Source organism: Protomyctophum bolini (genome assembly GCF_963924005.1).
Source record: "Protomyctophum bolini genome assembly, chromosome: 23".
In the NCBI taxonomy this organism is placed as follows: Eukaryota; Metazoa; Chordata; class Actinopteri; order Myctophiformes; family Myctophidae; genus Protomyctophum; species Protomyctophum bolini.
The window spans coordinates 16,267,735-16,293,242 of record NC_137884.1 but is presented as its reverse complement, the minus strand read 5'-3'; the positions used below and the strand labels follow the sequence as shown (position 1 = coordinate 16,293,242).

General features: G+C 41.8%; 1 protein-coding gene across 1 annotated transcript in view; it reads left to right on the top strand.

The window, feature by feature from the left end:
* Nucleotides 1–25,508, top strand: part of cand1 (cullin-associated and neddylation-dissociated 1) — a 26,987-nt gene extending 1,479 nt beyond the window's left edge. Inside the window, exons 2-26 of the mRNA XM_080757220.1 lie at nt 756–831; nt 1,335–1,402; nt 3,851–4,005; nt 5,691–5,814; nt 7,737–7,824; nt 9,384–9,561; nt 10,339–10,444; nt 10,885–11,030; nt 11,514–11,665; nt 12,138–12,278; nt 13,176–13,317; nt 13,967–14,175; nt 14,705–14,870; nt 15,226–15,315; nt 15,500–15,653; nt 16,189–16,426; nt 16,867–17,055; nt 17,602–17,745; nt 18,721–18,859; nt 19,841–20,017; nt 20,913–21,008; nt 21,110–21,279; nt 22,890–23,054; nt 23,772–23,879; nt 24,600–25,508. Of these exons, the coding sequence (XP_080613346.1) occupies nt 756–831; nt 1,335–1,402; nt 3,851–4,005; nt 5,691–5,814; nt 7,737–7,824; nt 9,384–9,561; nt 10,339–10,444; nt 10,885–11,030; nt 11,514–11,665; nt 12,138–12,278; nt 13,176–13,317; nt 13,967–14,175; nt 14,705–14,870; nt 15,226–15,315; nt 15,500–15,653; nt 16,189–16,426; nt 16,867–17,055; nt 17,602–17,745; nt 18,721–18,859; nt 19,841–20,017; nt 20,913–21,008; nt 21,110–21,279; nt 22,890–23,054; nt 23,772–23,879; nt 24,600–24,824 (3,646 nt within the window). The 3' untranslated portion in view covers nt 24,825–25,508. The remainder of the gene's footprint in view (nt 1–755; nt 832–1,334; nt 1,403–3,850; nt 4,006–5,690; nt 5,815–7,736; nt 7,825–9,383; nt 9,562–10,338; nt 10,445–10,884; nt 11,031–11,513; nt 11,666–12,137; nt 12,279–13,175; nt 13,318–13,966; nt 14,176–14,704; nt 14,871–15,225; nt 15,316–15,499; nt 15,654–16,188; nt 16,427–16,866; nt 17,056–17,601; nt 17,746–18,720; nt 18,860–19,840; nt 20,018–20,912; nt 21,009–21,109; nt 21,280–22,889; nt 23,055–23,771; nt 23,880–24,599) is intronic.

Below are 25,508 nucleotides of genomic sequence, written 5' to 3'. Positions count from 1 at the left end.
CTGTAGCACTATGGTGGTCTGGTACAAAGCAAGGTAGAGGGGAAAGGCATCAGCAGAATTCACTGCCACTGAAATACTGTAAAAAAAAATAATAATAATAATACATGGATCTGTTATCTTACCAGCCACAGGATGCTTCTAGTAATTTGTAGTAATGTCAACTACCTATAGCTTGGGTCAACCATAATCTTATTTTGGTTTATAAGAATAACTATGATTCTAGGTTTTAACGGCAACCGGTTGGAATAATAATTCACGTGTGGCTCTTCGATTAGCTGTCCATACTACTAGCAGGTCTGTCTGTCTTCTGCTTGTTTGTGGCTATCATGGCAAAGTCAGTCTGTTTCTGTATGAGTGTGACTGCTTGCTAGAAGTGTGTGTGACACTGAAGTGAGAACGAGTTATTTTTTTCATGTTGAGACTGGAAGCCTGTACCACCTGTCTCTCTAGTGTCTACTACATGACTGTCCAACTCTGAAAAGTACTACCAATCTATCTACCTGTCTACATGACTGAACTGACATCTCTGCATGTCTGCCTTGTCTAACTTTGGCTCTCTACTCTGTGTCCACTCTGTGTCCATGCCTGTGTCCATACCATTCTGCCTGTCAGAACCTGATTATTCCCACCGTTAAATCACATGTGTAATCTCTCTCTCTCTCTCTCTCTCTCTCTCTCTCTCTCTCTCTCTCTCTCTCTCTCTCTCTCTCTCTCTCTCTCTCTCTCTCTCTCTCTCTCTCTCTCTCTCTCTCTAGGTTCATGGCAACCAATGACCTGATGTCTGAGCTGCAGAAGGATTCAATCAAACTGGATGATGACAGCGAGAGGAAGGTCAGTTAATACCAGTTCCAGTTTTGTACAATTCATACCAGTTCATAACTGCTTCTGTACTGTTTATAGTGGTTCTGTACTGTTCTGTACCAGTCCGTACCACATACAGTCCATACCAGTTTGAGTTATGTACAGTTCATACCAGTTGTACATTGCAACATCATACAAGTCTAGTATAGTACATAACAAGTTCTATATAGTTTCCACCAGTTCAATACATTGTGTACAAGTTATGTACAGCAGTGGTTCACCAATAGCAGTAGTGCTATTTGAAAATATTGAAACATTGTGACAGATTTGTAATCCTTTTCCTCAACATCAACACTGTACAAATCTTTAGAGATGGTGCCAAATTCAATTCCATTTGGGGGTCCTTGACATAAACGTTTGAGGATGCACTTATATACAGTTCATACCAGTTCTATAGCGCTAGACGTCCTGAATGAATAGGATTGAAACTACATTAGATCAGTTGATTGACTGACTTGCTGAATAATTAACAGGTGGTGAAGATGATTTTGAAGTTGTTGGAAGATAAAAATGGAGAAGTTCAAAACCTGGCTGTTAAATGGTAAGTACACATACAGTCATGCACACACTAGCACACTACATACAGTGTATGCAAATGTTGTGGTTGTCAGATTGGGCATCATCATCATTCGAGTGCCCTCGAGATCTGCGACATAAGCTGCTTCTACTGGTCTCTGTTGCTCATTGCCACACCAAGTTCTTTGATGTGTTCAAGTTGAATCAGATATTCAAGAAGACAATTTGGTGCCGGTCAAAAATGTGGAAGATATTTCAGTTTTCTGGACAAATGGGGAAAAGCATGCTTATGTAGATGACTATATGGTGGTGCAACATACATATATATATATATATATATATATATGTTGCACTAAAAAAACATACCCAGCCTTTATTTGGCCTGGTCGAGAGGGGTGATAATGATAAGCTTATGCTGATTGGTCAGCTGCTATATTTTCCTTAGGGGGTTATACAGCAGCCGACCAGTCATCATAGCTACAGTAACACTGAGTCAGAGTGACCTGGCTAGTAGATACATAGTCTCGTGTAGCCAGGCAACTATTCCACAATCTGTGAATACTATATAAATTGTCTGGAACTGCACCTCCCGAAATCTGAGTAAGGAAGCTGCCATTTCCATTCACGAAAATATATTTTAAAATATCTTGTCCTTTTCTGCTAAGCAACAAGCTATATATGCTTAGATGGTTTATATTATATAAACCATTATAAATTTGGGCGATGGTAAAGACTAAACAGAAGTGGGGAGGAGGGGAGAGTGGGGAGGCTTCACTTCCGCTTCATCGCTTACTCGTCATGATAGAGCTTCTGTTGTAATTTTAGATTGTTGCTATTTATTCTCTGATGAGAATATGGAGATAGGATGTTTCTGCCCGACAGCAACAATATATAGCAAAATGTGTTTTTCAGAAATCTGTTAAGATTTTAGGAGGCATTTGTAAAACTGGCTTCAGGTCAGGAAGTTAAAGCTATATAATATGACCCTTCTTTTTTGCTTTCGCCTTTTTTGCTTTTTATTGATAGAGGGATAGATGAAAGTAGGCTGACAGGAAATGGGGGAGGGGGGGGGGATGATCGGGAGTCGAACCAGTTGCACACTGCCAGACTGGATTACCAGCCAAGGTGTCCAGACAGCTACGCCAACTGCCTGGGCCATAATATCACTTTTTTGAAAAATATGCTATTTATTATTTTGATCAATCTGTCTGTTTCTACACTAAAACATAACTGTCGTGTCGTGCTTGTATTTGGTCTCCTTGCTCATGTGTTGCTCAGAAGTTAAGATCCTGTTGTAGGTTCTGAAATGTTTGAACTGAAGATCAAAGTTCGATTTCTCCCTGGAGTAAGAAAGTGTGCCCTATAGAGCGCCGCAGTCCCGCCCCCTTTCAAAAAAGCGAGTGGCCCAGGAAATGAAACCCCAATGCATTCTTCCATCGGCACTGATTAATATAATTTATTTAAAGACGGTTACGCCGCGGACAAAGCCAATTCGGATCATGACAAATCATGACAATGAACACAATGTTTTGGGCCGATCAAATAATTTATAAGACGAAAAACAAAACAAATAGTGTTGTCTCCTGCCTTTATTTTCTTCTTTCTAATGATTTGATCGGCCCAAAACATTGTGTTCATTGTCATGATTTGTCACGATCCGAATTGGCTTTGTCCGCGGCGTAACCGTCTTTAAATAAATTATATTAGAAGTGCCGATGGGAGAATGCATTGGGGTTTCATTTCCTGGGCCACTCGTTTTTCTGAGAGGGGGCGGGACTGCGGTGCTCTATTAGCAGCACTTGTGCAGGGGACCTGGGTTCGAATCTGGGGTAGGACAAACATGGTTGCTGTGGAGTTGTTGGGTAGAATCTTCGGGAGGTAATCCCGCGAACTGCCAAATGTCTTGTGCACACTGCCAGTAGGCCACAGAAAACCTTCCTATTTTCATTACTTTTTAGATATTTTTGGGTTCTATAAATATGTTTTTGTAAGATATTTGAGCTTTTTCTGCCTTTTTATTGATAGAGAAAGTAGACCCATAGGAAATGGAGAGAGAGAGAGAGAGATGGGAGTGACACGCAGCACGGGTCGTCAGCATCTGGAGTCATTTTTAATGGACATTGTGTCCCATGAGATTTTAATTAGTTGGATTAACCAGCTCAGTGGCCTTGTGGTTAGAGTGTCCGTCCTCAGGTCGGGGTTCGATACCCGGCCGGCTCATACCAAAGACTGTGAGAAATGGGATCCAGTGCCTCCCTGCTTGGATTGGGGGTAAATCCCGGCGACATACTAGCGTCATGTTCAGGGGGTGTACTTAGACATCATGTCCAGGGGTGTACTTGTACATCAAGCTGCCCCACACTACAGAAACAGGAGATAGGCACCTGCCCTATGGGTCTCATGGCTCGGCAAGGCTTACAGATAATAAAAATGTATTTTCTAGCTAACGGAAACGGCTATGTTTTGTGATTAGCCTGGGCCCTCTGGTGAGCAAGGTGAAGGAGTACCAAGTTGAGACCATTGTGGACACGCTGTGCACCAACATGCTGTCTGACAAAGAGCAGCTGCGAGACATCTCGTCCATCGGACTGAAGACTGTTATAGGCGAACTTCCCCCTGCCTCTAGTGGTATGTTTACAAGTACTGTTACTAATACTGCTGTTATACTGGTACTAATGTTAATAAATACTAATGTTATTACTACTAATAAATGTTCTAGGATAACTTCCACCTGTCTTTAGTGGTATTGCTTACTGTACTGCTGTTAATACTACTACGTAGTTCTACAATTATCATTAATAGTTTTACTATTGTTATTTCTACTACCTGCATAGAAGCATCCATAATTCATTGATATTGTAAATTAACTAATTTAGGTCATTTTCACTCACCACCCTTTTTTACAACAAATCCTGGTAACTTATTTATAAAAAACAATATGTAGGTGCAGCTTCCTGGTTAAATTAGCTCAGGATTAACAAAAGATTTTCATGCTTTTCAGTTTTCTTCATGTTGGGATGTTGCTAACTTAATGTTGCAAGTTACATAGATGGTAACAACAAAGCAGGCCAGACATCTAAACCACTGATTTACTGACATCTAAACCACTGATTTACTCAAATCCTGGTTCATTGTCTCTCGAATTATCAAAACCTTGGTCAAAGTGCTTGGTTTAATATTTTTAAGTCTTATTATTATTATCATCAACTTTCCCTCACAAATACGCTTCCTGAGTTCCTGTCACCTATTAATCTTATGTTGTCATTATTTGTCCCAGGACCCAACGCTAAAATCGAGCGAGGGAAAAAAAACATACAGTCAACAACTTGCTTGTTTTACCCACAAATAACCACTCATTTTAGGCTTGCTGTGCTGCCTCAGTGGCCCCATGGCCTGCTGTTCCTAACAAGCCTGGAGCTAATAGTGTGGTACGAGGTGTACTTCCGTAGGATTTCTTTGCGAAAATTTACTTTTGGCTTTTATAGGGACCAAACTGTCAGAAAATGATGGGGTTCAAATTGTCCCGACCCCCGACCGAGTGTACTCCAAAAATGTACTTAAGTACAGTACTTGTGTACTATGTCCACCACTGCAGTGCAAGCTTGAATAATTTGACCAGTCTGATCATTATCATCGGTCACTTAAAATACCGATCTCAGTCTGTTACAGTCACAGTAAAGGTGGTTGCACACCGGCCGCGTTTTTCGGAAAATCGATGGAGAAACGCCGCTGTGGGGACCTTAAGGGTTCGGATAAATTGAGAATCTTATGAACACTCAGGTTGAACATAGGATCACACTTTTTGATCTTTCTTCCTGCTCCTGCAGATGAAACATGGAGTCTGCTCCACATCATCACAGTGTGATGCAGCCCAATATACTTTCATGAGTCATCTCCTGAACCCTGCTAGTTCCCTCTGTCTTAGTGAATGTGTAAGAGCAGACATCTCAATTGGGAATTGTTCAAGCTAACCTGCCGAGAGCAGACGTCGACAGAAAGAAAGAAACACCATGCTTTCTCAAGAAGTGTGATCTTCTGAGGTGGGAATGTTCACAGGTTTCTCAATTAATTTGAACAATGTATTTGACTGACAGGCTCCTGAGGTGACTTTATCTTGGACACAATATAGTTTTCAATAGTGGTTTTCAACCCTTTTCATATCAAGGTCTATTATTTATTCGGCATTTGTGCCTACATAATGTGTAGTTGTGTACACGTAATGCGTAAACAAGAAAATTCCAGCCCATGCCCCCTGGTAGAAATACGTATTTTATTTATGCATCATATGCAAAAATATCAATCAATCTCTCTAGGCTCAGCGCTAGCAGCCAGTGTTTGTAAGAAGATAACTGGCAGACTGACAAGTGCCATCGCCAAACAGGAAGATGTGTCTGTTCAGCTGGAGGCCCTCGACATCATGGCGGACATGCTCTGCAGGTAACCACACTGTGTGTGTGTGTGTGTGTGTGTGTGTGTGTGTGTTGATTCTGATTTGACTGGTTTCTGTTTAGACCATGTAGTAAAGCTCACGATAATCTACACCTTAAATCAGTTTATATCAATCCCAGGCACGTTACAGTGATCCAGCATATTCCTAGCTGAACTAGGGAAGGAAAGCGCTTGATTGCCTTACAAACCCTGGCTGTGTGGGCTTCTAAGCACCGCCCACGCACATAGGATGATGAGTGGTGACTGAATGACTCCGGCCCGGGCGGCGTTATTGTAAATACACAAGTGACCCATTCCCTTGACACTCAGAACAGCTGTTCGCTAAGTAGCTATGCTAGCTGTTCTTTTTTAACAATATATTTATTGCATTTTTCTTTTTTTGACAAACGGACAATACAACAAAATAATACATCAGACAATACAATATTAAAATGAAAAACAAACAAAAAACAAAACAATAACATACAGTAAATACAGTAAACAATAAAAGTACAGTATAATAAAATAAAATAAGGGCACTTAAAATGGTAACAACAACAGAGTCCTTATGGCCACAAGACCAAACAGCTGCAGAGAATACAATTAGACATTTTCAGTTTCCACCATTAAATAAGATAAATCATTAACCGTAATATATTGGATAAACCGTCCCCATATCTTATCAAACATCTTCTGTTTATTCTTCAAAGTATAAGTGATTCTTTCCAGAGGAAGACGCAATGATAACTCCCTAAACCACTGAGCAATACTGGGTTTGCCTATCTTTTTCCACGATAAGGCTATAGCACTTTTGGCTTGTAGTAAACATAAATCTAGAAATCTTTGTTCGCTACTCTGAATCTTATGGCCAGGTGGGCAAAGACCCAATAGAAACCGTTTTGGGTCAAGCTCAATATCTATCGACAATATCTTCTGAATCTCCCTCCTCACTTCTTCCCAGAATTCTTTCACTCTTGGACAAGCCCACAAACAATGGAAAAGTGTACCTTTGTCTTTACCACATCTGATACAAGTATCTGGAATATCTGCACTAAATTTATTTAATTTCTCTGGAGTGATTAGACCCTCATCATCCAATTATATTGCAACAGTTTTAACCGAGTGTTACCCGTCTGGGAATGAGCATCCATACAGGCTGAGCTCCACTCTTCCAATGTCAATTCCTCTTGTAGATGCATTATGTTTGGATTCAGAGGATTCAGGAGAGAATTCTACTAACATAGAGTATAAATCAGAAATGATGCCCCTATTAAAGGGGTTTCTGATAAGCTCTTTTTCTATTATTGACAGATGCTAGCTGTTTTGATGTGATGTTCACAGACATATTGGCTAAATCTGGATTTCATTATGTATTTATTTATTATTTTTCTTTGTTTTGTTTTTTTGCCTTTATCGATAGATTTTTACAGTATTACGACAGGGGGGGGGGGGGGGGAGACATGTGGCAAAGGTCGTCGGGGGGGGGGGGGGGGGGGGGAGAGACATGTGGCAAAGGTCGTCGGGTTCAGGACTCGAACCCGCGACACACCGTCAGGCTGGATTGCCAGCCTAGGTGCCTGGACTGGCGCCCGCTCTACCGTGGCCCAGGCCTCTATGTATTTGTTTGGCAAAGTTTGTCATAAACACACAGCCTGGCTGGACTGCCTGAGTAAACCAGGAAGCGGCTCTATCTGGTGGCCCCAAAGTGTAACTACTTTCTTCAGTGATTCAATTAGGAATAGTTTTTTGTCATGTTTGTAAATGTTTTAGAAAAGCAATAAGCCATGCGAGGTGTGAGGTTATCTTGTATTTTAGAGAGGATTGGAGACGCTCTGCTGCGTGTCGTGCCTCACCACGCCTCTCAGCCAGGTAACCTCTTGTGGCTTATTGATTTATTAAGTCACTCATTCTTTGTCTGTCTGTCTGTACAGACAGGGAGGATTGTTGGTGAACTTCCATCCCTCTATCCTGAGCTGTCTGCTTCCCCAGCTCACATCTCCTCGCCTGGCTGTCAGAAAGGTACTCCTGACCCCTAACCCTAGATATTAAAATGACACAGGGTGGTGGGAATTGTGAGTAATCCTTAGATTCAATTTAGATCTTTGATTTAAAATAGATTATATTTTCATCAGTGACAGTGTTATTAGTTTGTTAGATATATGGTTATTTTTGAATGATGCCTTTTATTCAAAGTTGTCCTTAAACTTGATTTAATCTGGTTAAATTTGATTTTAATATAACCTATTCTGTTTTCTTCCCGGTATTGTCAAACCAGCTTAAATAAAATTCTGTCTTCTGGTACCTTATGTGGACTTCAATATACTCCCGCCGTTGAGTTTAGTTGAGGAGCTACTGCGCTTACTCGCAGCTCTTTGCTCCCTCGGGTAGGCTGTGTAAGGGCTTGTGTTTGCATTGATATGCTTGGTTTATACTTGGATGCTGCCGGTGTTGTGCACTGAAGATGGCATTGTGAACTTACTGGTAGATTTGGCTACTTTCGGTATGCGACACAACGCACAACCAAGTATAAATCAGGTCATTAGTTGACTTCAGGGCAGTGGCATGGATAGTTGGGCTGGGTGATATCACAATATCACTATATTTTGGATCAAATTCCTCTCATTAATATAGTGGAGATTAATAATGATGCTTTGACAAAATAGATACACAAATGAGATGTCTGATGAATAATCATCAAGTAGGGAAAGACATAATGTAACGGCTAGAACAGTCGGGTAAATTCACACAATTATACCACTTTACTGTTCTGCAGCATTAAGCGCTGAGCTTGATCTTAATGTCATAATATTGATATTATTATTATTACCCAGCCCTAATGGATTTAGTCCGGCTAAATTCCCCGGTTGGGGAAAGTGGGAAATTTGGTATATAGTTTTTTTTTTTATTGGCCTAAAATATATATGGTCTATATACATTTACATAGTTATATATTTAGCATGGAGCAATTGGTTTTATAGGGGGATATATTTGACCATACCATTAGCATCCTAGCATGTGCCTTGTCAAACTAGCCATAGCCAACCAAAATGATCTACCCCTATAAAACGAATTGCTCCATGCTGACAGCCGGACAGCAAGTGGATTCATTAATGTATGCATATAGACAATACTTTAGGCCAATAAAACAAAACTATATATCAAATTTCCCACTACACACCCCCCACTGCTGGACTAATAGTACTGATTGCTGGCATGTGATGATGAGAACAAGGCCATATTGAAAATGCTATTGGATATTCTTTTTTAAAGAAATCAAGTTATTGTATCAAAGTTAGAAATTAGATTTTCGTGACAACTCCTGATGTTTTACTAATGGGGTCGTAGTGCGTTAGTACTAATGATTACTCCTTACACTAATGATAGCAGTGTTAGAGGGCTGGTACTAATTCATATGAATGTGAAAAGAGGAAGTGTAACACAACTAATTAACTCATTTCATTACAATTCTACAACCGAAAGTCATTGTTCATATTGTTATGGTAGTACAGGACCATCATGGGACTGGTTCACGTGTGGTGATGTTGAAATTGTTAATATTATTATTATTTTGTTATCAGAGGACCATCATGGCTCTGGGTCACCTGGTGATGTCATGTGGGAACTTGGTGTTCATTGACCTAATCGAACACCTGCTGTCTGAACTGGGACGCACATGGGACGCCCTGAACATGTCAACTACCAGAACATACATTCAGTGTACGGCTGCTATCAGCAGACAGGCTGGACATCGCATCGGTAAGACGGCTAAATGGACAAGTTTTCACAATTCTTGTTTTCTGTCTTTTGTCATAAAAATTATGTTACATTTATTAAGCAGCATTATTAATCGGTCGTCATATTGGTATGGGATGTTTTTGACTTAAAAATGCAGAATCTCTATCAAAGTTTCAAACCGATATGAAAATAATTATGATGTCTCGCACCAATTACGATGACTGATTATGTGCTCATTGAATGTCTGTGGACTGAAGTGCAGACCGAGCTGAGAGTGCTCTACTGTCAGTTGACAGACTGGTGCAGACTCTCAGTGAACAGTCTATAGTAACCGTCCGCTCTTACAAGGTGAATTTACTTTAAATTTTGTGTTTACCGAAGCAGTAGTCATGACAAATGGAAGCATTTCGGCTACTCAGCACTGATGAAGGCCAAAGAAAATTCACCTTGTGAGTGTGTACATTGTCTATAGACTAGTTCCTTCTGTCCAATTGTTCTGGGGGAGAAACAAATTTGTTATGTACTGCCAGTGACGATTGAGGTCAGTACTGTTCCCATTACAAGGCAGTGGTGCACCATGCCCAACTTCTTCAGTCTCCTGAGAAAGTAAAAGTGGTGTTGTGCCAGAATGGGTTGTGATTGAATTGACATCACATATTTGTGTTCTTTACGTTCCTTATTTCCTTCAGTCCAAGTGATGAAAATATGATTAGTAGTCAAGTCACATCTTACTTTGTGATATTTGACCAATTCACACACAGTTTGTCTACCTCTCTACCATCTATGTCTGTCTTTCAGGTGAATATCTGGAGAAGATCATTCCGTTGGTGGTGAAGTTTTGTAATGTGGACGATGATGAATTGAGAGAGTACTGCATCCAAGCGTTTGAGTCCTTCGTTAGGAGGTACTCGTACATAGCAGAGTTATTATAGTTATATCATTCATTCATTGTTTTTAGTTTTTGTGTAGTTTTCATTTAGACTTTTCAGTTTTGCAAGTGCAGAAGTTGTCTTGTTTTGGAATAGAGCACTGAAGTATTTTTCCCCCATTCAGAATTGCCATAGTCATCTTATATTGTGCCTAATAAGAACTGTGTTTCAAAAATAAACGAATGATCCCGGCCGTATGTTTAAGAAGAATCACTGACGGCGAGAAAGCGCTAATGTTACTGCCGCTGAATTACAGTAGTTACATTTTTGCCAGAAACGGACAAATGTATCAAATATAAACGATGCAGAGCTACCTCCCCGACAATATCACAGAGTCAGGACATGGATACTCTATTGTATTGACTAGTATTTTAGTTGATTTGTTTTGCAATAACACTGTAGATGTTGTTGTCAGGTGTCCTAAGGAGGTGTACCCCCACGTTCCCACGGTGATCTCACTGTGTCTGCGCTACCTGACCTATGATCCCAACTACAACTACGATGATGAAGATGAGGATGACAACGCTATGGATGCGGAACAGAATGACGAAGATTACCAAGGTAACCACAGAGCCAAGGTTTTAACTGCCAGTGATGTTGAGTACAGTGATTATGATTAAGTTGTATTATGTTGTGTCTCTACAGTACGTACTAGTACCTCTAGTGGTCCACAGAGGTACAACAAGGGGTACGTGAGACAAAGTGCAAAATGGAAGAATAGTTTAATTCTAAATCATTAAAAAACTGCATATGAACCTAATGATCTGTAAATTAAAAAAAACCTGGACCTTTTTTATGTAAATATTTTCTAAGTAAAAGGTTTTATTCGGATAAAGGGCGTACTTGGATTCAGTAATAATTTGGAATTTATCTACATTAGTCCACAGGAGTAAAATTATTTGGTTTTGGTTCCTCAACGTTTAGTAGCAATAACAAATAAATGATAGACTCGAGAATGATAGTAAGACTAGAAAAGTGTGCTCCTCGCTTATTATGATGATGTAGGTAGTGATGGAGACGGTGATGCTTATGATAATGTTACAGGCAGTGATGAAGAGTACAGTGATGATGATGACATCAGTTGGAAGGTGCGTCGTGCGTCGGCCAAGTGTCTGGATGCTGTCGTCTCGACCAGACATGAGATGCTTCCTGATTTCTATCGCTCCGTCTCCCCTGCACTCATCGCCCGCTTCAAGGTATCACTCCTACCTGTGACACCAATCATATTTTGTCATATGAAATTCTACTGTATCTCCTAATGCAGGGATTCTCAGCCTGTGGGCTCTGAAGTGGGCCCCCAAATTATTTGCAAACACAAAGATTTGAATCATAATCCAAGCTGGATCAATTGATCATAACATGCTCTGAAAATGCACGGTGGGCTGTGAATTCTTAAAGCTTGCCCTGATCCAGAAAAGATTGAAAACCACTTTCCCAAAATCTAGTAGACTTAAGTTGTTTTATACTTTGTCATATGATGGTGCCGCATGCTGAAAAGTCGTCCTGCAAGCTTGTAAATCTGCTGTTTTTGCCGCGTGACACTGATACGACGGAGCATACCTGAAACATTGAATGTTGCAGAAAAATCACAGCAGTCTGAAATATCGCTTAAATAAAGGTACATCCTTCAAAACGGTTAACCCAAACGTGTGTGTCTGTTGTGTGTAGGAGAGGGAGGAGAATGTGAAGGCAGATGTCTTCCATGCATATCTCTCTCTGCTGAAACAAACCCGACCCGCTCAGATGTGGATGTCCGATCCAGACGCTATGGAGCAAGGAGAGACGCCTCTAACCCTGTTACAGAGCCAGGTACACACAGGGGTGCACAAAAGGTTTGGTTATTGGTATTGATTGGTCTGACACATAAAAGGGGACAAAAACATAATCTCCGTCTTGGGCCTTTGGCCTGGCGGAAATTTTTAATGAAACCATATTTCTGTTGTAAGCAGTCATCAGTCCTCACCTCGTTGTAAATTAAGGAGACATATGTCATAACATCTTGTATTCATTTCACAATTATTCTTCCCTATGACTAATTATGTGTGTATTTTATGAGAGAGAGAGAGAAGACCAAATGAGAGACAAGGCATTCTCACACTCAACGCTGTTTACAGAGGCAATTGAGCATTTTTATGTCCGAAATGTAAAATCCTGTGGGCTGTGTTGACCCCTGCCTATAAATATCAACCCCACTTTGAGGGCTTGAAATTGTTTAATCAAATGATCAATTCTGCTTAATACGCTAAACCCGCTATTTGTTTTATGCGTTTCATTTGCTGTATTTTAATAATTAAAAAGAAACTGCAGCTTTGTCACGGACCTGGTGACGAGGCCGTCGCCTTATGATGACGAAACCGGAAATCAACCCATGCTCTGGGCTGCTAGGGCTTCTGGGAAATTGAGCCCAATGCAAGTGAACAAGGGGGTAGGGACAATCTTGGCTCGCTTTGCTCTTTGTCTGTGACCCGGATCAAGGAAGTGGCTTTTTTGTCGGCTCAATAACAAATGCTGGGATTGTTTACTAGCGGTTTTTCACGGATCAAAAGCGCAAATACGTATGCGTATGCTGCAAAGGTAATAAAACAATCTAGGCAGCGTAGAATATTTGATTAAATAGCGGGGAACGTGGGTTACGCAGTAGTCCTGTTAATCATCAGGAGCTTATCATAACATGTAGTCTGTCCTTTTGTCTCCGAATGTATGTAGGTTCCTATGATAGTGAAAGCTCTTCATAAGCAGTTAAAGGAAAAAAGTGTGAAAACGAGACAGTGTTGCTTCAACATGTTGACTGAACTGGTGAACGTTCTTCCTGGAGCCGTGGTTCAACACATCCCAGTACTAATACCAGGTACTACATGAACTGCTACAGTACTCTTACAGTTACAAAAGGTTAATAGTTCCTTTACAACACTACTACTAGCTGTCCAACATGTCCAAAACTGGTAGTACTACTGTACTACCGGTTCTGTTATGCTGAATTCACACCAGCAGTGGTATTCTGCCTTCTGAAAATCGCCACAGTTTCATCCATTAACTGTGGCGATGAACGACCGACCACTGCTTTCTTCACCATGGTAGGAGGCGTATTCAGCTAAGGGTGGAGCAGAAAAGTAGGGAAAAGTTCAACTTTTCCATTGACTCAGTGCAGTGAGACAGAGCTTCAGCTAATTTGAAATAGGCTTGGATTAGGTTAGTAATATCCACATGGAGGAAACTGAACAACTAGAAGAACGATAACGTTTGAGGAAGTGACCGAATTCGTCCCTGTTCACACAAAAAAAGAGCAGAGCAGCGGATCTCTCGCTGGGCCAGAACTTGCTTATTTAGGGTGTTGCTCATACCTTGAAGTTTGAACACACCCATTTAGCGGAATCCCAGAGTGCGGACATTTGCTTTCTGCCACTGGTGTGAATTCAGCATTGCAATACTACTATTGGAGTACTGGACAGGTACAGTAACTTACTCTCTTCCCGTGTGTGTGTGTGTGTGCGTTTCAGGTATAATCTTCAGTCTCAATGACAAGTCCAGCAGTTCGAACCTGAAGATTGATGCATTGTCGTGTTTGTACGTGATCCTGTGCTCGCACCCGCCTCACGCCTTCCACCCACACATCTCTGCTCTCGTCCCACCCGTGGTGGCCTGTGTGGGAGACCCTTTCTACAAGATCACTTCTGAAGCCCTGCTGGTCACACAGCAGCTGGTTAAGGTACAGTAATTAAATCTTCAACTCCTCAGACTCTCACTGAGCGAGACAGGAAGGAAATGCATACCCCACTGGCCTTGTTGCAGCCATTGGGTAGTCTCGCGTTACCAGACTGTTGCCTCCGCGTTTTCCAAACGCTTCATCATACAGTCTGGGCCAACGGAAAAGGTCTCATGATTATCCGGATACAGCGGAAGTGGAGCCTCCTCGCTACTTCCGTTTCGTCTTTACAGTCGCACATATTTATCCTAATATAAATAGAAAACATCTAAGGCTATAGTTTGTTGCTTAGCAGAAAAGGAAATAAAAATATATATTTTCGTGAACAGAAATGGCAGCTTCCGTTACTGGGGGCTATAGTCCCAGACTATATAGCATTCGGAGATTGTGGAATAGTTGTCTGGTAATGCGAGACAAGCCATTGGGTAACATAGAGAGTTGAACTTACAACCCTTAGTTAGTCTCGTTGTAAGTAAACCTAACCCTCAACTAGTTCTGTGTCAGTTAAATGGATTGGGTTGTGCTCTTCCAGGTGATCAGACCTCTGGACAGCCTAACAGAGGAAGAGAGTTTTGACCCCACCCCCTACATCAATGACTTGTTCAGCTGTACAATCAAGCGCTTGCGAGCTGCTGACATTGACCAGGAAGTTAAAGAAAGAGCCATTTCTTGTATGGGCCAGATCATCTGTAACCTAGGTAAGTGGTAACCAAGGTTTACATTCTTGTCTTGTATGTGACTGTTTATTATTATTATTATTATTATATAACAACGCAGAATGCAGATTTTTAAATATGATCATGTTCAGTATTGGATTTTGTTTAAAAAAAATAAAAGGCGGGGGATGAATATACCTGATTGGCAGGAGACACAACCATTCCAGTCTTTATTGGATCATAGGCATAGAGATGAGAGAGCGAGAGGGTGGAAGGGGAGGGCTGGGGGGTTGAGAGAGAGAGAGAGAGGGTAAGGTAATGAATAGTAATAGTTTGTTTTAACATATCTTCCTGTTGTACAACCCGTTTCATCATGTCTTCTTGTGCCGTTACCTAGGTGACCGTCTGCCCACTGAACTCCCTGGTACACTGCTCATCTTCCTGGAACGACTCAAAAATGAAATCACTCGACTCACAACTGTTAAAGGTACTACTACCTAAATAAATATACCAGACCCATTACTGTTAAACGTACTACTACCTAAATATATACTACTAGCACAATACCAGATTCACTACTGTTAAAGGCACTGTAGTGCTACCTCAATAAACAGATTCCATATGTTGCAATACACAAGAGTAAAATGATTGTCTTTTCTTTGTTCTGTTAGCGTTGACGCTGATAGCAGGCTCTCCTCTTAACATCGACCTGGGTCCCGTACTTCATGAAGCTGTTCCCATCCTGGCATCCTTCCTACGCAAGAACCAGAGAGCTCTCAAACTGTGTACTTTAGCTGCACTGGACATCCTGCTGAAGAATTACAGGTACCTCTGTCTGTCTCTCTGTCTACCAGTGACACACTGACAGATTCATTTTAACAGTTTGGCCATGATGGATGTCGACACTGTCAGGGGGAATCCCAGTAGATGCAAAACTGTTGCATTTCAGAAGAGGGGAAAAAAACATACGAACGGGAGGCGCCTGTTTTTCTGACATGGGTCCCTTCGACAGGAAACGGCGGGGAGCGTGCCGGGAGTGACTGGACTGCAAGGCCAGTGGTCCGTGCCCATAAGCTATTTTTTTTACTTATTGGTTAAATAAACACCCACAGACAAACTTAACCACTTTCATTTTCACTAAAATATTTGCCGATCTACTGTACAAGCTCACAAGCCGCCGCTACCTGAAATTTATATTTTTGCGACTTTTGTGTGGCACGGTAGTTTGGCGAAGTAGGGCGTTCATTTACAAAAAAATACGCCAAAATTGAAATATGGCGACACAAGGTTTCTGTCACGACGGCATCAATATATTGTGTTGATCAGTGTTGTTGATGATCTTGTATTTTGTATTGATCAGTTCCTCAGTGACTCCAGCCATGATAGACGCGGTTCTCGCTGAACTTCCCCCCCTCATATCAGAGAGTGACATGCACGTGTCTCAGATGGCGTTGAGCTTCCTGTCCACGTTGGCTCAGACACACCCCTCCTCCCTGGCTCAGCTCAGTGGAGGAAACATCCTCACACAGCTCATAGCGCTGGTTCGATCCCCACTGCTGCAGGGAGGAGCGCTGGCGGCCATGTTGGATTTCTACCAGGTAACTACATCCTGCCATTCCTACAAGGGGCTGGGCAATTAAACAAAAATATAATTTAATTGTTTAGAATAATCTTTTTATTTTTAACAATATAACATGGCATACATAAACCACGGGAATGTAACCACACAGTACATTAACACAAAACTAAATAAGACTGTAATGCTGACAATTTACCGAAAATATATCGAAACCGATATTTAGAATCCATAACCAACTTGATCTTGCTTGTGTTGGTCGTCTCGCCCAGCTCTACTTCTACTTCTACACCTCCTTCTACTACTGCTCTGAATCCTTGTACACCTCTTCCTCTTTTATTCCTTTTCTCCTTCTACTCCTCTCTAAATACCTGCTGATGCAGAATCAGGTTACTAATGTGTGTGTGTGTGTGTGTGTGTGTGTGTGTGTGTGTGTGTGTGTGTGTGTGTGTGTGTGTGTAGGCCCTGGTGTGTACAGATACAGTAGGTTTGGGTTACATGGACCTGTTGAGGATGCTAACAGGACCAGTCTACTCCCAGAGTTCTGCGCTGGCTCACAAACAGGCCTACTGCTCCATTGCTAAATGTGTGGCAGCGCTCACCAGAGCCTGTCCCAACGAAGGACCTGCTGTCGTGGGACAGTTCATACAGGTACATGTCACACTGTAGAATTGATACTTGTAATACTTGTAATTGTCGTACAATGGTGTTGCACGTGTGCTGAAAATGGCCTATCTACAAGCTCGAAACGTGTCCCATGTGAGCTTGTAGATTGGCTCATTTCTGCAAGCGACACCATCAAGTACAAAGTCCAAAGTCCTCCAAGTTGAATTGGAACAAACACCAAACCAGTTCAGTAACTTCACCAGAGTGAGTTGATCTAAGGCACTGGTTCTCAATGTGGGCTCCTGGGACCCCCAGTGGTCCTTGAGGGGGTTCTTGGGGTTCCCCAGATGAATGATCAATAGATAGGAACCAAATGGACCCTTACAGATCTGTAACTCAGAAAGTGTGCAAATGGTTTGATTTGTTCAGTGGTCAGAGTTTAACGTGATCTGTGCAACCGTTACATCAGTACCAGCAGCGAGACTTCCAGTTGTCAGATTGTGTAGCGTCAAAATTGTAACTGTAATTTCTTTCACTTTTGTACTAACTACTAAGGGATCACATCTGAATGTTTTATTTTGAAATTAACAGGATGTGAAGAACAGCCGCTCCACTGATTCTATCAGACTGCTAGCTCTGCTGTCATTGGGTGAAGTTGGCCATCATGTGGACCTGAGCAGCCAACCAGAACTCAAGACTGTCATCCTAGATGCTTTCTCCTCCACAAGTGAAGAGGTGATACTGCCCCCATCCACCCAAATGTTGTTTACCGCTTCCCACACATTTTCTTGCTTTTTAAAATGTATTTATTGATAGAGGGATAGATGAAAGTAGGCTGACAGTAAATGGGGAGAGAAATGGGGGAGGTGACATGCAGTAAAGGCCGTCGGGATCGGGGGTCGAACCCGCGGCACACTGCCAGACTGGATTACCAGTCAAGGTGCCCAGACGGCTACGCCAGCCGCCCGGGCCGAAATGTGCTCTCTTGCAAGATCAAATTAATGATTCATACTTATCTTATACTTATCTATTTTTTGTAATGGGTTAGTTTAGATACAAGCCCGGGACTTATCTGTGGAACAGAGACGCATCGCTCCAACGATGTGCTCATTGTGCTGTGATGTTGTGATGTGAAGTTGGAACAATCCTCAAAACCTGGAAATCAAAGCAATGCATTTGTTTTTGGTTTAAATCTAATTAAAGTAGGCTACAAAATAAATGTGTCACGGAGGGAGCTTTACCACGAGAGACAAGAATCCATGGTGCATAGTTTTACATCGTGTTTTCGGTCGTTGTGTCTTATGTACTGTAAACTGTCTGCCTTCACTACCAAATCAATCAATTTAATCAATTAAAGTAGCATTGTATGATTAAACGTGTGTGCTTTCTAATACTGAGCAACTTAAAGTCCAATGCCTACCGACTCCGAGGCTTACTCTGTGCATCCACACCGTGTGAAGTCTGTGTTAACAGTTTTGTGGTGTAATGTCATTACCTGGGTGAACTCAGTAATGGTGACTTCTCATTCAGGTGCCCGGGTGTTGATTATGCAAACAAGCTGTAGCTATTTGTAACGCGTTGTGTTATATTGACCTACAAACAATTGCCCAGTAAACTATATTTACCCAAGCTCTCGTAGTTTTCCTTGCCTCTAAACAAGAACACAACACAACTCTTAACAGTTTGTCCGCACCTGTCTTCTATCTGTAGGTGAAATCGGCAGCCTCATATGCGTTGGGTTCGATCGCTGTTGGCAACCTGCCAGAGTATCTCCCCTTCGTCCTCGCAGAGATCTCCTCTCAGCCCAAAAGACAGTATCTATTACTGCACTCTCTAAAGGAGATAATAGGTAAATATTCCACTACTACGCTATTACAGAGGGTATGTTTTACGTTTATGTAAGTTTGTAATTACGCAGATTTATTTAGTTCAGGTCTGTGTTCCATAGTATTAGGATTAGGAACACAAACCTGACACAGTGAGACGGGGGATATGGTTTGACACCGTACGTTTTATCAGTTGAAGCTTTTGGCGGTTTGCTGTAACCTTTTATGATTTTGAAGGCCTTATGCATGCTTTTATCTCAATTTTATCTCACAACTTTGACTACCGGTACTGTAATGCATTTTATGTTGGCGTCACCCAAGCCTGCCTGTCACGACTACAGTTAGTCCAAATGCGGCCGCTCGCCTCTTAAAATAAAGGGACACAGAAGTATGACAACATCTCCCCACTTCTCGCCTCCCTACACTGGCTCCATGTGCGCTACAGGATCCAGTTTAAGATTTTAATGTTTGTTTTTTACTGTAAATGGGTTGGCAACCGGTCTACAAATCGGAATTTGTAGCTCCCAAAGAATCGACAAGGGTGCTGAGGTCGACTGACCAGTCAGTCACGTCTTAAGATCTCTAAAATCCCGGGGGATAGATAATTTTCCGTTGTAGCGCCCACACTGTGGAATGAACTGAATGTTAGAGGTTTTCAAACCTTTTTTAATTTAAACCGTGATTTAAACCTGTTGCTCAAGGAAACTGTGTGGCAATAGCAGTAAGAAAGTTCTCTTTTGCAATGACAAAGAATCCCAAACTTTGTCATTGCATAAGATTGGGATTCTTGTCATTGCATATATCAAAGTCGGGCGACTTTGATATATTTTAAATAAATAACACGTTTTCGGTTAGTCGAATAAACAAAAACGCTACTGATCTAGAATAATTTCTAAGAAGATAATCGATAGTTGCAGCCCTGTTTACATCCCAGGTTCAGTAGTGGGTCTGATGTGTGGCTTCTGTCTAGTTAGTAGTGTACTAACCTTTGTGTATTGTTTTAGGCTCAGCTTCAGTTCCAGGTCTGAAGCCCTATGTAGAGTCAGTGTGGACCCTGCTGCTGAAACATTGTGAGTGTCAGGAGGAAGGAACCAGAAACGTTGTTGCTGAATGTCTGGGAAAGTTAACTCTGATTGACCCTGAAACTCTACTGCCAAGGCTGAAGGGTTATCTACTGTCAGGTAAATATATATCTATATTACATTGATTACATATACTACAGTATCTTTGTGTTTAGTGTATATTATACACTCATTATTAGTCCACATTTCCAACTACACAGTAACACCCGAACACCCGGGGTTATTTAATACATGAAATCAGAGCGCCCAGCGATTTATAGCCGCGGAGCACATTTAGCGACAGACCAGGCGCTATCCCGGATGTAGTCAAAACACTCCCGAGGCGATCGACAACAACGGGAGGTATGATTAATTCTAACACGACTAGCGACGGGACCGTCTAACTCATAATCTTTGCTTAGAATTGGACGGAATGATTTAGATCAAGAATTATTCACGTTTTAAGATTTTCGGTCTCATCGGCTAAAATAGGGGGGGGACATTTTCGATTACCTCCCACTGGGAAATAACATTGAATGTTGCGCAACAGACGCTCCCAGCCTGTGGAGAGATGCGATCGGTTTTAACGCTGGGCGTTACTAATTGATTGAACGGAGAACTCCGTCCTTGTCGCTCGTGGTGTTAACATCATGCAATTATGTAAATATATCCATCTAAATATGTTGCCTGTTTAATAATTTTCAGTCGGAAGGCGCAGTGACACACAATCATGCACAAACAATAATAATACTAAGTCTTGGTTATTGTGCTGTAAACAACAAGTGTTGGGTTGATGTACAACTTATTTGGTAGAGTATCCTAGTACAATACTTAATTGTAGTTCAGACATCATTGCAAATCCCTCTCTTCATCAGGAGAGGGAGACTGGACATACCGGTAATATTGACAGGCACTGTTAATGTTCCTTAAAAAGTGGTACTATTAATGTTTTTATTTTTTTAATTAGTGGTACTGTTAATGTTATGTTAATGTTTAATTTGTTAATAATGTTTAGGTTCGTCTTACGCCAGGAGCTCTGTGGTGACAGCTGTCAAGTTCACCATCTCAGATCATCCTCAACCCATAGACCCTCTACTGAAGAACTGTATAGGTACACACACACACACACACACACACACACACACACACACACACAGCAAAGCTGTATAGATGTGTACACAGTTGTATGTCTCTAATTGGCTCATGTTCCAGGTGACTTCCTGAAGACTCTAGAAGACCCAGACCTGAATGTTCGGCGCGTCGCCTTGGTAACGTTCAACTCAGCAGCCCATAATAAGCCCAGTCTGATCCGAGAGCTTCTGGACACAGTTCTACCACATCTTTATAATGAGACCAAAGTCAGGAAAGAACTCATACGAGAGGTATTATTATTGTTATTCCTTGTTGTAGTTATTATTGCAATGGCATTACTATTGTTCGTTCTTCTTTTCACAGCATGGCAGAATGTCAGTCATCCTACTGAATAACCTCAACCCGGGTATTTGGGGGTATATCGCCTATACTGTTAATTAATTCATTATTGTAGCCTCTGCAGTGCCTCCCATTCTGAGGCAATACTGAACTGTGAACTGAAACTGAAAGCCACCAACATTAAATCTATCAGATCGCATATCTGAGGTGGTCTTTACAAGAGAACGGCTAAATAAAGTATCGTTTGCTGGTGTTCGTTTAGACGAGAATGGTGTTTTCAGGTGGTGAAAACGCAACAAAGTGAAACCACCTTCCAGAGTGGAAATCTTTGAGAACGCCGTTTTATCCCTTCTCCAAACTTATGACATCATGGCTCACGTTGGCTCACAGCGCATATGTTCATTACATTGATGCAGAGCCATATATGATATAATGGAGTTCCTGAACAAGCCTCCCTCCTCGCCTACAAAGCGCTGCTCATCAGCGATGGTGAATGTAAATAAAATGCCTTGTGATAGGTGGCAGCCACGGCAGCAGCGTTTATGTAGCCTACTAATGTATTATAAAATATATAACCATCCCGTGGCATGATCTGCCTGCATGCTCTGGGCTGCCTGCAGCCTGTGTTGCATAGGGTAGCGACATTATAGCGTTTTCAAAAAGTGTGCGTCTCGTGTAAAGGGTAAATAAAAACGCAACAGGACTTTGCCGTTTTATCTTGAGGTGGTCGCCGTGTAAAAGAGGCCTAAGTCATCCACTTGCACACAAGATATCTCAAAGTCTAATTGGCTGATTGCCATACTTTAGAGAGTATGGACATGCATGATTTTCCCATCAGGACACGCCCCCCTCATCTAGACTGAGTGGCAAAACATTGAGCAGCATGGAGTGTTGGAGTTTGGAAATCACTCAACCGTCCTGCGTACCACCTTTTTCTAAATGTCACATAATGCAGGAGGCAGCAAAATGTTGTGTTATTGAAAACAAGCACTTCTAAATTCTGACACATATATAATAATCAAATACAGAAAGTAGCTCATAACGTTTCTATGGTGGATTTTTATGAAACAAAAACTTTGCAGATGGAGGATAATTCAAGCTTTTCGTACAGCTGCAATGTTGATGAATTTAACATTGTTTAATGCAATCAGACAGGACTTTTCTGTTTGGACGTGCATACCCTAGACTAGAGTGCAGACTACACACAAAGTAGTAGTCTGCATATCAACTTTGATCTTGATTGTGATGCTTCAATCAAATTTATACTATATAAATCACTATAACGGTGTCACTTGCAGGCGAGATCAGTTATTTTTGGCCAAATGACACATTAAACGGTCAAGCATAAATTAAGTGGTATTCTTTGAGTGGTAGTTTGCAGACACCATTTAGCTTACAGTTGTTATCGTTTTATGTGTCTACCGTATGTTTACATTTCTCACCTTGCCTTCATCAAACTAGAAACTTGAAATTTCTGGTTTCTGTGGGACCCTTCCTGACCAGTTGTAACAGTTGTATATTATTTGATGACATCAACATATCTTTGTGATTGTGTGTGCAGGTGGAGATGGGACCATTCAAACACACAGTAGATGATGGTTTGGATTTGAGGAAAGCGGCGTTCGAGTGCATGTACACTCTGTTGGACAGCTGTCTGGACAGACTGGACATCTTCACATTCCTCAACCATGTAGAGGACGGACTCAAAGACCACTATGACATCAAGGTACACACATGCATGCACAGTTGCACACACACAGTTAAAGGTTTAAAAACGGCCCCGATGTCATAGGTGTGGAATAAAGCTCACAACACGTTGATATGATGTTGTGAGTGTGTAGATCTACTATTTTCATTGCGCGACAAGTTATAAGATAGGGCTTTGTGGTTAAAGAACTTCACCAGTATTACATCATCTTCATGGCCTATCTATTATAAGTGACATCATTAGTCTATTATTATTGTCTCTGTCTGGCCGAAGGCATTGCCGAGACTGATTTTGCGTCCATCCTGATTGGCATCTAAAGTTTGCTGGAGTGGCTCGTTTTGAACAAAATGCCTCAAATTATGAACGCAGCATCCGATTGCTGTGAAACTTCACATTGTCCTCTTATAGCACCTCCAGGGGCCCAAATTTTGCCCATTATCACATATCAATAGTCATCAATATTCATCAATAATAATGTCAATAGTCATGTCATCAAGATGGACCTGTCCGCTTTTTCATATCTCATCCTAGATTGGTTAAGACTTCTACTACCAGGCCAGGTGGAGACATGTGCTCAGAGGAGCACGTGTTTTTAGTTATTATTATAATAACACTGGTAATTAATATTAACCCTCATGGAATGCCTCTTGTCCAATCAAACAGTGGACTGTTGTATAATGACTATTAAATATAATGAATAACAATAATACTAATGTATACTATGTATGTTTGCAGATGTTGACGTTTCTCATGCTGGCGCGACTCTCATCTCTGTGTCCGAGTGCTGTTCTCCAGAGACTCGACAGACTGGTAGAACCTCTACGAGCTACATGCACAACCAAGGTACACATGCACACACACACACACACACACACACACACTCATTGGTGTTTTAGTTCTGAGGTCACCTTCGTGTTCGTATGCAGTTTTCGTATCCAGGTCTACTGTCAATGTTTTCATACAGCGCAGCACACTTGACACTTTGCTCGACAATGACTGAGAGGGGAGAGACACAGACAAAAGACTAATGTTTACATCAACACACGGCGACGTCCGGCCGCCACTTCGCTCCTCATACACACACCGCACCGCCTCCAGCACACGGCGGGTTACTCCGACAGTGACAGGCTACACATATCCACAGATACTGCAGCATAACATTACAGAGACTGACAAGTCACTCACATCAGTCAGTCACTCATATTTGCACTTGCTACACTGACTCAAACGGCATAGCAGCGACATTCAATTGCTGCGGGTGGCGCTGGCTTCAAACTTTTTTTTAACTCAGACAGCGCAAAGGCTACATACTGGTAACTGGACAGCAGACCACACACACGCGCCACGTACGGCTCCATTTACTTCTCCATTACTGCCATCTCTGACTTAAATTAGCGCTGGATTAAGAAACAACTGCTTCTGAATGATGAGTGGGATCATCATGGATTTACTATTAATCGAGGTGCGTGCGGGACTGACTGACCGTTTTAGCTTTAGCTTCAATTTCAGCTCATTCAAGCCTGCTTTCCCCGTGAATCACACTGTGTGTGTGTGTGTGTGTAGGTGAAGGCTAACTCGGTGAAACAGGAGTTTGAGAAGCAGGATGAGTTGAAGCGCAGTGCGATGCGAGCCGTCGTGTCGCTGCTCTCCATCCCCGAGGCGGAGAAATCTCCTCTTATGTCGGAGTTCCAGACACAGATCTCATCCAATCAGGAGCTGGCCGCAATATTTGACTCCATCCAGAGAGACTCCAGCTCGGCCAACATGGAGTCCATGGACACCAGCTAAGAAGACCACGTCAACCACGATGCAACGCGGCACCACAGAGCTGCTGGAAGCCCCTCCCCCTGCAGCATGTAACCATGACGACACACTGTACACCACACACACACGCGCACACACACACGCACACGCGTATGTGTGTAGTACTTAAAACACACACCCAATCCTAGCGAGCGATCGTTACCCATGAGGAATTGCACTGAAACAGCAGTTAGAAGGGGAGAATTCACCAGAACGAAAAACAAACTACAGATTAAAAGACTTTGACAAATGATGACAAAATTATATTAAAAGAAAATCATAATTCCTTCTGAGGCTTGGAAGCTCCTCCCACTTTCTTATTTTGTTTTCTGATTGGTCGATCTTCCTGTACATCGTTCCTGTTTTTGTTTTTGTTTTTTTTAGTTTTGTTTATTCCAGCGGTACTGCCGCCTGATTGGCTGCTGAATGACTGACAGTTGGCTTAAGATCAAATCAATAGAATGCTTGAAATGACTGGTGGGGGTGGGGTTTTGTCATTTGTGGACCAATCCACTCTTTAGTTTCCGATGTTAAGTTTTAAGGCCTTGTTACGATGTAAGGCCAATGTTAACATGGAGCTGATGATATTTCGATCGCAAAGATCCACTGTTGTTTTTCTCCAAAAAAAAAAAAAAGAAATTGAATAAAGACGTTCATTCTGCCTGCCTT